Source organism: Bufo gargarizans, chromosome 10 (genome assembly GCF_014858855.1).
Source record: "Bufo gargarizans isolate SCDJY-AF-19 chromosome 10, ASM1485885v1, whole genome shotgun sequence".
Classification (NCBI taxonomy): domain Eukaryota; kingdom Metazoa; phylum Chordata; class Amphibia; order Anura; family Bufonidae; genus Bufo; species Bufo gargarizans.
This window is the reverse complement of record NC_058089.1, coordinates 130,950,313-130,963,911: the sequence shown is the minus strand read 5'-3', so window position 1 is coordinate 130,963,911 and position 13,599 is coordinate 130,950,313. Positions and strand designations below refer to the sequence as shown.

The following is a 13,599-nucleotide window of genomic DNA, read 5'->3' as shown; positions in this document are numbered from 1 at the left end:
ACGGTGTTAGAATGTGAGGGTAACGATGAGTCGAAGTAAGTTATTCACAAAGTCGCCTGTGAGCAAAACCAGGGTCGGGTCAAAAACGCAGAACAGGTGCAGATCTTTCCATTACACCTGTGTAGCCTCCACTCCTGGTATTGGCTCACAAAAACTGATGGAAATAACTGATGTGTGAACTGGGCCTAATACTGTACGGAGATAAGTGAAGCACTAGTGGGGGTATATACTGTATAGAGAAGCTGCTTGTGGGTGGGGGTATACTGTATAGATGAGCTGTTCGGGGGTGGGGGTATATACACCGTATAGAGGAGCTGTTCGGGGGTGGGGGGTATATACACCGTATAGAGGGGGTGGGGGGTATATACACCGTATAGAGGAGCTGTTGGGGGGGGGGGGGGGGATATACACCGTATAGACGAGCTGTTGGGGGGGGGGGGTATATACACCGTATAGACGAGCTGTTGGGGGGGGGGGTATATACACCGTATAGACGAGCTGTTGGGGGGGGGGGTATATACACCGTATAGACGAGCTGTTGGGGGGGGGGTATATACACCGTATAGACGAGCTGTTGGGGGGGGGGGGTATATACACCGTATAGACGAGCTGTTGGGGGGGGGGTATATACACCGTATAGACGAGCTGTTGGGGGGGGGGTATATACACCGTATAGACGAGCTGTTGGGGGGGGGGGGTATATACACCGTATAGACGAGCTGTTGGGGGGGGGGGGGGTATATACACCGTATAGACGAGCTGTTGGGGGGGGGGGGGTATATACACCGTATAGACGAGCTGTTGGGGGGGGGGGGGTATATACACCGTATAGACGAGCTGTTTGGGGGGGGGGGTATATACACCGTATAGAGGAGCTGTTTGGGGGGGGGTATATACACCGTATAGAGGAGCTGTTGGGGAGGGGGGGTATATACACCGTATAGAGGAGCTGTTGGGGGGGGGGGGTATATACACCGTATAGACGAGCTGTTTGGGGGGGGGGGGGTATATACACCGTATAGACGAGCTGTTTGGGGGTGGGGGAGGGTATATACACCGTATAGACGAGCTGTTTGGGGGAGGGTATATACACCGTATAGACGAGCTGTTTGGGGGAGGGGATGTATATACACCGTATAGACGAGCTGTTTGGGGGGTATATACACTGCACAGACGAGCTGTTTGGGGGTGGGGATGTATATACACCGCACAGACGAGCTGTTTGGGGGTGGGGATGTATATACACCGCACAGACGAGCTGTTTGGGGGTGGGGATGTATATACACCGTATAGACGAGCTGTTTGGGGGTGGGGATGTATATACACCGTATAGACGAGCTGTTTGGGGGTGGGGATGTATATACACCGTATAGACGAGCTGTTTGGGGGTGGGGATGTATATACACCGCACAGACGAGCTGTTTGGGGGTGGGGATGTATATACACCGTATAGAGGAGCTGTTTGGGGGGGGTATATACACCGTATAGACGAGCTGTTTGGGGGTGGGGGAGGGTATATACACCGTATAGACGAGCTGTTTGGGGGAGGGTATATACACCGTATAGACGAGCTGTTTGGGGGGTATATACACCGTATAGACGAGCTGTTTGGGGGGTATATACACCGTATAGACGAGCTGTTTGGGGGGTATATACACCGTATAGACGAGCTGTTTGGGGGGTATATACACTGCACAGACGAGCTGTTTGGGGGTGGGGATGTATATACACCGCACAGACGAGCTGTTTGGGGGTGGGGATGTATATACACCGCACAGACGAGCTGTTTGGGGGTGGGGATGTATATACACCGCACAGACGAGCTGTTTGGGGGTGGGGATGTATATACACCGCACAGACGAGCTGTTTGGGGGTGGGGATGTATATACACCGTATAGACGAGCTGTTTGGGGGTGGGGATGTATATACACCGTATAGACGAGCTGTTTGGGGGTGGGGATGTATATACACCGCACAGACGAGCTGTTTGGGGGTGGGGATGTATATACACCGCACAGACGAGCTGTTTGGGGGTGGGGATGTATATACACCGTATAGAGGAGCTGTTGGGGGGTGGGGATGTATATACACCGTATAGACGAGCTGTTGGGGGTGGGGGGGTATATACACCGTATAGATGAGCTGTTGGGGGGGGGGGGTATATACACTGTATAGAGGAGCTGTTTGGGGGTGGGGGGTATATACACCGTATAGAGGAGCTGGGGGTGGGGATGTATATACACCGTATAGACGAGCTGTTGGGGGGTGGGGTATATACACCGTATAGAGGAGCTGTTTGGGGGGTATATACACCGTATAGAGGAGCTGCTCGTGGCGGTATGTGTTGGGACGTCTCTGTGCCGATTGTAACTTGTGCTTTTCCCCCCCAGGATCTGATGAGCCAGAAGCAGAAAGTGGCCTCCGAGAGGGAGAGGTTACAGGCTGAACTTGAACACTTTAGAAAGTGCCTTGTTTTGCTCCCCTCGCCATGGTCCAGGGGTTATTTCAAAGGCCACCCCAGGTGACACCCCCTCCTCTTGCACTAGGTCTGAACGTACAGTATAGAAATATCTATTTTATTATCTTGATATTTAATATTTTTCACTGGGAGGAACAAAAAGGAGAAGAAAAAAAAATTGCCACCCGTTTCTTTTACTTCCTGCACATCATGGGGAGAAAAATAAGACAAAACTATACATATATAAATATGAATGTGCCATGCATGACTCAAAGGATCAAGGGAGCGCGGCAAGGAAAGACCCGACCTCACTTGTAGCAGAGCTGCCTGAGCGCGCCGTCTACCCCGGACTGCGGGTGCCTTCCTTCCTCCATCCCGCTCTCATCGCCATCGTGCTGTCATATGAAGCTGCCACGTGCGGGTTTATTTATCACTTCTTCTTTACTGAGCATTGACTCCACCAAAATCGTCTCCTATGATATATATTATTTTTTTCGGCCAGGATATGGACGTTGTGACTTCTTTTAATTAAAAAAATATATAAACTTAAGGAGATTTTGAAGGACTTTTAACCTACGTAAAAAGATTTATCCTTGCGAAGCTCTGCAGCTTGCAACAGGAATGCACTTACGCCTGGATGTCCGATTAAAGGTACCTTTTATATTAGCTGCCGGATGGTTGAGGTTATCATTGCGAAGCTGCTACAGAACCTCCCTCGTCACACGAACACAAGGAAGCGGAGACGGAATAATCAGGTGCTTTCACCACCCATTACTGTACATAGTAAAATAAGGGTTTTGTATGTTTTTATGATATTAATTATTGTTATAAAGAGAAACGCCTGCCATTTATCGCTTCTTCCTTTTTTTTTCCAGCCCAGGGAGGGGGGTAATAAACCCCTTTGTGTCCCCTTTTAAATTGCTATTTTGTGTCTGTGATCCGCTGCTGGTCAGGAATATATCAAGTGTTTTCTTTATTATTTTTTTTTGAAGAAAATTAAAAGTTCAAAAACAAACTGAAAGCAGAATGTGCTGCCTGTCAATGAATGGAGTGTGATTTCCTACTTGGGGGGAAGAGAAGAGACACTGACCTCACCTCTAAAATCACTGCCTGCATGACTTGGGTTTACTTCAATGGGAGACCAGATGCTGCCAGACACAAGATGGAACAGGGGACAGAGCCCCCCAAATATACATCCAATAGGGAGAGGATCTGCACACAGAAGCAATAAATCCATAGTCGCCTCTGGTGCCGACACCGACTGAAGCAGATCATAGACCTGTATCTGTGGGGAGGGAGAAGAGGTGTCACCCATGACTGTGCCAGGTGCAGGTGGAGCAGTAAAACCATGTCGCTATTAGCTGAGAGGGCGCGGCCGCACTGACATGGCTCCCAGATTGAACGCCACACAGAGCAGTGCGGGTCAGCATGGAGTGCGGGTGCTACTTCTGGCTTTACCTTAAAGTAGCACTCCCACAAACATTTTTATTCTCTGACTCCATGATGTAAACTGTAGTAAATGTAATCTTCTTACCAGTGACCTGTAATTGTTATAACCTCCCTTCTGATCCTCAGCTGTGTCATGTGACCAACCCTCTGATCTCCAACTGACACATGACAGGAAGTCAGTTACTTCTCTATTCATTCCTATTAGGCTCCTAGAGGAATACTCCGTCCTCACATAAGATGCCGTGTTAAACTGGAAAGTCTGATTGCTGGTCACATGACACGGCTGAGGATCAGAAGGGAGGTTATAACTCACAAATTCAGGCACTGGTAAGAGTGCCTTCGCTACAGTTTACATCATGTAGCTTTCTAGCAGGTCTATGCCTCTTTAAGGAGGAGCTCCCGCCACTACTTGCAATCCCTGTGTAATAATTCTGGAGCATCTGTTGTGCCATCTACGGCTGAAATGATTACTCAAATTAAGAGTAACTCAACACAAAAAATCCACAATGCAAAAAAATTGGTATCGAGGATTCGTTTGTACCAGGTGACCCCAGAACGTGAGTGAAGCATTTGCTCTTACTCACTGCTCCATGGTCTCCCGCTGGCCGGCACTGCACTGTCCTCCCGACATATACACGTCGTTTGCGCGCCTCATGTCCCAGTGCCTCATGCGAAGAGGAGGACGGAAGATCTCTGGTGTCGGCGGCTCCTCTACAGGAAAGGTCAGTATTTGATTTTAATGGGACTGGGGGGGAAATGTGCTGTTAATTATTTTTTTCTTATTAGAGTACTCAATTGTTGGATTAATCGGAATAATTGATAGCTGCATCCCTAGTGCCATCCCTTTATTATTCTTGCTAGAAGTTCTGAATGTTACTGGTCCAGATGGGTTTTAGCGTCTTTTTTTTTTTTTTAAGGGGGGAGTAGGGGGTCCCTTAACAATCTAATAGCAATAATAGAGGAATGGCTCAACATAAGAATAGATGCTCCAGAATTGTTACAATGTGGGGAAAGCAAGTCGTTACCATTTAGTGTAGAAAGTCCTAAAGATGCCAAACTATCAGGAACACAACATAAGGAATCTCTTTCCTAATTGCTGACTGCAAGCAGAGATATTGAAACAAAGTACAGTTGACCAGCATAAAAGCTGTCCACGTTTTGCATCCGTAATATGGCTGTCTGGATCGGGCCACATGCTATATCTCGAACTAATTGCATTGAGTTTGCCGGGTCCTTTTGCATGCACTGGGCACATCTCCTGTATCTCTAGGCCCCCGCTACCTGATGGTGTCGTTTAGCTCCCCACCAATGGTAAAGACTACAAAAAGCACTGTGGCTGTAGCCATCTTTAAAATTGGGAAACAGGCAGAGAATAAAATGTTAAAATTGTCCTAAAGAAGTCTCGATGGCGCGATCAGTGCTCTTGAGAAATGTCACAATTTGTGAATGTGGGGAAATCTCTGAGGAATCAGCGCATACCTGACCCGGCTCATCCGCCTGACGCATCAGGGAATTTATTAAACAGCCCATAAAACCACTGCGCCCCTGCCATCTGGACTGCTTGGCCATGCTGAAATGGTTTGCTGCAGGGAGTGTGACCAGGGCAAATACCCCTCTATCCAGGCTGTGATCCATCATCGTCTGCATGGGAAGGGAAACTGTCAGGTGCCGTATGCTGCCCCCTCCATGTGCAGCGTCTGACACTGATTTCTGAGGGCGGTCACTTCTGTGCAATTATGGAGTTTGTTTTGTTTTTAGAGCAGACATCTTATATTCTGCTGCAAGGAGTCCGAGGAGTCATGAGAAGAGTCTTCTCCAGCCGATGACGGACAGGTTTCTCTGAAGGCACAAAAAACATTACAGCTCACCCTGAGGAGGGCTGGGGCAGGCACACGCTGCTGCCCATAAGATGTGTGACGGGTAAGGCCTTGGGCCTGTGTGCAGCCATCCAGCTTCATCTAAGGCTAAATCACTGTATTGGAACATTATACATTGTGTATTAGTTCCTCGGTTTACTATATTGGAAGGCTGTCAGTGAATAGAAATATCCAATGTTTTTAGTTAGTGGATCAGGAGAGCATTAATCCAGTGTAAAGACCCCATGCAGCAGGGTCCATGAGACATTACAAGTTGTCATTCACAATGTAAAAAATAAAGGTCTCCATTTACTGACAGCAAGCAGAGATCTCAAAAGCTGAACCTACACATCAGATGATTCTGCTGTTGTAGATTACACAGAGATCATCCTCACTGCTGGGCAACAAACCAACATAAATCCTCAGAAAGGGTTAAGCTGCCCCCTCCTGCTGTCGTCTCTCCTTCCCGTTATTGGTAATTGGGCTCAATTCAAACAATGCTAATTAACCTCCGGCGCTATGATGGAAGTAATATTTATGAAGCGGCCAGGCCTTATTTTTATGGAAATGGATGGGGCGGGCGGCTTCCTCCTTTGTAGGTCTAGTTCTGAGCTGCTGCTCTCTTTTAAGTCCTAGTGAACGTGCCGCCAGTGCGGCCGCAATCAGCGCAACGCTTGGATACTCTGCATCACAATAATGAGCTATTAACCAAAATTACAGCCATGTGTCTGATCTATATCCTAAGAGACTCCAGCACATCACAATTCATGAATAAGTCATGAGGCGCCAGATACTCTGTGATCTACACCGTTAGTGCTCGTGTTCCGCTGGAGACAGGAGCAACTCGCCACCCTGCCGCTAGAAAACCGTACACACATGTATTACATTATATATAGAGATGCGTGAACGAATTTCAAAATATGAAATTCGCTCACGCTTTGTTTACTGGTAAAAGGTAAATTGCACTATGGATTCCATTACCACAGACCATAACGCAATTGACATTCCATTATAATAGACATCTATGATCTGTAAAACGGATCCGTCCCATTTCCGTTATGCAGGGGAGTCCTCTCATAGCCCATAGACTTCTATTATGATGGATTGAATAACGGAATACCTCTTAAGGCATTCCGTCATAGAATTGCGTTATGGTCTGTGGTAACGGAATCCATAGCGCAATTCACCTTTTACCAGTAAACATAGCGTGAACGTATTTCATAACCTGAAATTCACTCATCTCTAAATAGATCTATAATACACACACAGCATCTCCAGATTGGTCTCTTCTTCCAGGGATCAGACGATGGAAATGCGCAGTCTACTCTACATCGATCGAGCTGAGCCTGACAGAGGCCGAAAAGAGCATTCTGTCGGGTGACTGGAGGCCTATGGCTATGCTTCGTCTATATACACTAAGCATAGCACCATGACTTGATGTGAATACAGCCTTAGGCCTTGTTCACATGTGCATCATTTCCATCTTTTCCCCCATTATAACATCAGTACAGGGTCGTGTAAATGACAGAACTTTCATGGGCTCTGGCAAAATGGTGTAACATGCTGCGCTCATTATGTCCGGTATTTTTAATGGAGTCTACGAGGAAGGCTCCTAACAGAACCTCCAATACAGATGTGAACGAAGCTGAAGTTGCGGCTGATGGTGGTCAGACAAGGGTCTGTATTTCAAGTCTGGCTCCAGGGACCCATGTAATAGCATGACCATAGGTATCGGGTGTCCCTCCAACTGAATCAGATTCCCCATTTACTGTACCAGAAAAGTGAAACCTAAATGGTGACTACTGTCAGGCTCCCTCTGGTGGCAGCACCACGCTATGACAGCTTTCTCAACAGAGTCCGTCTGCGATGGATTTACAGTCTTCCATATAGAAACATGTCCCTAGAAATCAGACTATCCCACGCTCCTCTGCCCAGGGCTGATCAGACGCTGCCCTGAGGGAATCAGCACAAGTCACCAATAAGGCAACCCACAATTAAAGACAGTGGTGGCATATCTGCCTTGCAGCGCTGGGGTCCTAGGTTTGAATCCAACCAAGGACGACATCTGCATGAAGTTTGTATGTTCTAAACGTGTTTGCGTGGGTTTCCTCCCACACTCCAAAGACACTGATCAGGAACTTGGATTGTGAGCCCCATTGGGGACAGTTGGATGCTAATGTCTGTAAAGTGCGGTAGAATATAGTAGCGCTATATAAGTGCATAAGATAAATAAATATCATAAGGATATATCAGATGGGTGGGACGCGCACCTCTCCCCAGAGCCGGCCCCAGAAAGTGAGAGTGCACCATGCATGTGCAGCACACACTCCATTAATTTCTATGGAAGCTTTGAAAATAGCGGGAGGGCGCTCAGGTATTTTCAGAAGTCCCATAGAAATGAATAGAAAGCGCACCGCTCCATTCACCTCTGTGGGACTGCTGGGAACGGAGGGGGTAGCACTATTAATTTCTATGGGACTTCTGAAAGTAGCAGAGGGTGGCAATACATGTACAGCTGCCCTTCATTCACTTTGCTACCTGCTCCTATCTCAGGAATGGGACCCACATCTATCTAGCGCTATGCCACCAGTGTCTGAGGTGAGAAAACCTCTTTAAGGGTCCATTCACACGTCCGTGTGTTTTGCGGATCCGCAGAACACGGACATCGGCGATGTGCGGACCGCACATCACCAGCGCTTAATAGAAAATGCCTAATCTTGTCCGAAATTGCGGACAAGAATAGGACATGTTCTATATTTTTGGGGATCGGAATTGCAGACCCGCAATTCAGGATCCGGGCAGCACATTGTGCTGCCCCATAGGAATGAATGGGTCCACAACTCCGTTCCGCATTGCGGACGTGTGAATGGAGCCTTAGGCTACTTTCACACTTGCGTTGTTGGATTCCGGCAGGTAGTTCCGTTGCTGGAACTGCCTGCCCGATCCAGCAATCCATATGCAAACAGATACCATTTGTAGACGGATCCGGATCAGTCTCACAAATGCATTGCAATACCGGATCTGTCTCTCCGGTTGTCATCCGGAAAACCAGTATTTATCTTTTTCACAATTTTAAAGGTCTGTGCATGCCCAGATCCAGCATTAAGGCCTCTTTCACACAGGCGTCCCAGATTTGCTCCGGATGCGTCACGTGTGCATTGCGGGAAAACCACACAAGTAGGCACGCAATTGCAGTCAGTTTTGACTGCAATTGCGTTCCGATGTTCAGTTTTTTCCGTGCGAGTGCAATGCGTTTTGCAAGCGCGTGAGAAGAAAAACTGAATGTGGTACCCAGACTTCTTCACTTAAGTTCGGGTTTGGTGTTCTATTCATTTTATTATTTTTGAACAATGTTAGGCCCCTTTCACACTTGCGTTCTTGTCTTCCGGCATAGAGTTCCGTCGTCGGGGCTCTATGCCGGAAGAATCCTGATCAGTTTTATCCTAATGCATTCTGAATGGAGAGAAATCCGTTCAGGATGCATCAGGACGTCTTCAGTTCCGGAAAGGAACGTTTTTTTGGGCCGGAGAAAATACTGCAGCATGCTGCGCTTTTTGCTCCGGCCAAAAATCCTGAAGACTTGCTGCAAGGCCGGATCCGGAATTAATGCCCATTGAAAGGCATTGATCCGGATCCGGCCTTAAGCTAAACGTCGTTTCGGCGCATTGCCGGATCCGACGTTTAGCTTTTTCTGAATGGTTACCATGACTGCCGGGACACTAAAGTCCTGGCAGCCATGATAAAGGGGAGCGGGAAGCGGGGGAGCAGCATACTTACCGTCCGTGCGGCTCCCGGGGCGCTCCAGAGTGACGTCAGGGCGCCCCAGGCGCATGGATGACGTGATCGCATGGCACATCATCCATGCGCATGGGGCACTCTGACGTCATTCTGGAGCGCCCCGGGAGCCGCGCGGACTGTAAGTATACTGCTCCCCCGCTCCTACTATGGCAACCAGGACTTTAATAGCGTCCTGGGTGCCATAGTAACACTGAACGCATTTTGAAGACGGATCCGTCTTCAAATGCTTTCAGTACACTTGCGTTTTTCCGGATCCGGCATGTAATTCCGGCAAGTGGAGTACACGCCGGATCCGGACAACGCAAGTGTGAAAGAGGCCTTATAAAGGGAAAATAATAGCAGTCGTAATACAGAATGCTTACTAAAATGTTGCTTGAGGGGTAAAAAAAATAAAAATAAAAAAAAAATGTACTCACCTCATCCACTTGATCACGCAGCCAGCATCATCTCCTTTCAGGACCTGCAAAAGGACCTCTGATGATGTAATCACGTGGTGAGCGAGGTGACATCAGCGCAGGTCCTGCTGAATGAAGATAGAAGATTATCAAAAGGTCCTTTTGCAGGTCCAGAAAGAAAACTGTCGGCTGCATGAACAACAGGTGAGTTAATTATTTTTTAATAACCCCTCTGTCCCTATTGTACTATGCATTCTGTATTAAAAGGGAGTCTGTCAGCACATTTACCCCTTTTTAACAGTTCCCATAGCGCTGTAGCCGCAACACAGATGATTAAAACGGTACCTTTATATGCTTTTGTGGACTTGTAAAACTGCCAAAAAGGAACTTTGATGCATATGTAAATGAGGGCTGGCAAGTGCCCAGGGGCGGCGTCCACCGCGTTGGTGCCCAGGCAGCTCTGCCTCTTCGGCTCTTATCCCGCCCAGCCTCTTCCTCTGCCCGCCCATTTGTTCTCTCCTCCCCCCTCAGCGAGATCCCGCGCCTGTGCGATGACTTCCTTGGCCGGGGCATGCGCACTGTGATGCCCATTGCTGGCTCTCTGTATCTGCAGTGACAGCTGCTCGCTCGGCTTTCTTCCTCTTCTCCTGCGCCGTTTGACCGCCTCCTTTCTGCAGTTTTCGCGCTGTTAGCCGGCGCATGCGCATAAGCTACTGCGATGCCGTGCCAGCAATGGGCATCACAGTGCGCATGCCCCGACCAGGGAAGTCAGCGCGTAGGTGCGGGATCTTGCTGAGGGAGAGAAAACAGATGGGCGGGGATAAGAGCCGAAGAGGCAGAGCTGCCTGGGCACCAACACGGTGGACGCCGCCCCTGGGCACTTGCCAGCCCTCATTTACATATGCATCAAAGTTCCTTTTTGGCAGTTTTACAAGTCCACAAAAGCATATAAAGGTACCGTTTTAATCATCTGTGTTGCGGCTACAGCGCTATGGGAACTGGTAAAAAGGGGTAAATATGCTGACAGACTCCCTTTAAGAATGCTATTATTTTCCCTTATAACCATGTTATAAGGGAAAATGATAGTGAATAAACTTTAATTGGCTCCGGGGTTGCTTTCATCCCCTAGAAACCACGCGTGAAAATCGAACCGCATCCGCACTTGCTTGCGATTTTCATGCAGACCCATTCATTTCTATGGGGCCTGCATTGCATGAAAAATGCAGAATATAGAACATGCTGCGATTTCCTCGCAACACACAAGTGATACGTAAAAAAATCACTGCTAATCTGCACAGCCCCATTGAAGTGAATGGGTCCGGATTCAGTGTGGGTGCAATGCGTTCACCTCACGCATTGCACCCAGGCTGAATTCTCGCCCGTGTGAAAGGGGCCTAATGCATTTTAATGGAATTTTGTGTTCCGCATGCTGCGGTATTTTCTCCATCCAAAAACCACACAGTGACTGAACTGAAGACGTCCTGATGCATCCTGAATGGATTTCTTTCCATTCAGAATGCATTAGGATAAAACTGATCAGTTTTTTTTCCGGTATTGAGCCCCTAGGACGGAACTCAATACCGGAAAAGTTTAACGCAAGTGTGAAAGTACCCCAAGGTAGAAGAGTGTAAAGCAGAAGGACAAAACCAAAATCCACCTGACTTTTAGGACAGTACAACGTGGGCATACCTGGATGATTTCATAGGTTATCGCTCTGTCTATGGCACTACAGTAATCAGCTCCTATTAATGTACATCTGCACCATCATTCACATCATAAAGAGGACTCCATTACTGTCATCCGAATGCACATGGGGGAGAAGTACAGATACAATTTCCCAGCATACAGCAAAGTGGAGGGACTCTCTCATCCACATCTGAGCACTGATCAGGGCAGGAATATAGACGCATACTGACTAAACTGCTCCCAGCAGCACAGAGTATTCAGGAGAGGACTATGCTACTGGGAAGTACGGCAGCAAAAGCAAACATGAATTCCCGTGCGTCCAAGTCACTTGGACGGGGTTACAGGAATCAGTGTGATTGCTGCAGAATCAAACCCATTCAGGTGTATGAAACGGATGCTCAGTAGTAGATATTTCTGCAACCAACCTGTCACATGTGAATTTACCTAAAAGAAACAGAAGACTGGACGATTACGGCCTCACATGAAGCTGAATAGGGACACAGCACGCACACATACAGAATTTTGAGCTTTGAAAACTTGGTCACTCAGCACAGGGATGAAAACCATGTCTGAATATCAGCTCCAATGACCCTAAAAAGTGTATTGGAGGGGCCCGATGGACTCAGAGTTCACATTCCTGTTTCCCTGTTCTGGTATAGGAACAATAACATGAAGAAAGATGGACCTGCTGAATGTGGGAAATGACAGACCCCCCCAATGACTATAATGGGGTCCACTGGGTCTCCGATATGGTTTCCGCAAGAGTTTGGTCTTCATTTCTATATGGTTAGACAGGTCGCCCGTGGTCAGTTACTGGATTACACGTGATACTTTACTAATAGGGGACAGTTTCCTCTCCAGAACTGACAATACAAAGTAAAACAGTCGCCACTTATCACAGAGGAAAGAAAGGAGCGAGGTTAGAAATCTAACAGGTCAGACCCTCGTTCTCTGGCATTTCCGATAGACTACAGACACAGATCCCACAGAAATGGTCAGGACCCCTGAGAAACATTTCTGGGTAATTGTACCAGATCATTCACATCTACTGCGCCGTCACCCATTATCAACAGCCTGCAGGGGATCGGACTGTACTCAACAGTAATGGACGTCACTCGCATGTGGAGTCACGGATCTCAATACACATGATTTTCTCCTTACCTCATGCGTGGCTATCTAAATTACCAAATAGAATTTCTTACAGGGTGATGCTAAAACCCCCTCATCGTCCGGGACGCGTCTACAGTCCAAAACTCTGACTGTTGGAGAGAGAAAAAGACTTTATGACGGCAGTAGGGACGACGTTAGGCTAGGTCTACACAACAACATATGTCGCGCGACAATTTTTATAATGATAGTCTATAGTGTCGAGATGGATTTTTCTGCGACTGTCGCAGTCTCAGCATGTCGCATTGCGACACCATAGACTACCATTATAGAAATTGTTGTCTAGCCTAAGAATACAAGATATGGATGTGACAGTCTAGTTCATTATTGGCGAAAACATTAATGCCCAACACCACAGCAGCTTCTGACAGGTATGAATACAATAAAATAAAAGCGCAGCAAACCAATAATAGACTGGCCAAGAAATGTCAATGTTCTGCAATGGTATGTGAAAAAAAACCTATAAAACATTCCATAAAATGACAAATAATATTTAAACCTGCTATTGTAGAGATGCACCACAAGAGGGGGCACTAGCTCCTGGCACAGAGGTTGCATTTGTAGAAAGTTTCAGGTTTTTTTTTTTTGTTGCAGTCACAGTCAAAATACAGTAACTTGGTTAAGAAATTCCCCACATTTTAAAAGTAAAAATGCAAACAACCCCTGGTACACAGGACAGAACACTGTGCCCTTCCAGTATAGACCGGCAGCTACGGACTTGGACTGCTACAGCTCACAAATATAAGGGTGCCTTCACACGCAGCAGATTTGGTTGCAGATATTTCTGCAG

General features: G+C 47.4%; 1 protein-coding gene across 7 annotated transcripts in view; it reads left to right on the top strand.

The window, feature by feature from the left end:
* Positions 1–3,485, top strand: part of GSE1 (Gse1 coiled-coil protein) — a 110,251-nt gene extending 106,766 nt beyond the window's left edge. For all 7 annotated transcript variants that reach the window (XM_044269739.1, XM_044269735.1, XM_044269733.1 and 4 more), the window contains one exon: positions 2,391–3,485. In XM_044269739.1, the coding sequence (XP_044125674.1) occupies positions 2,391–2,525 (135 nt within the window). In that variant the 3' untranslated portion in view covers positions 2,526–3,485. The remainder of the gene's footprint in view (positions 1–2,390) is intronic.
* Positions 3,486–13,599: the final 10,114 nt, after the last annotated feature.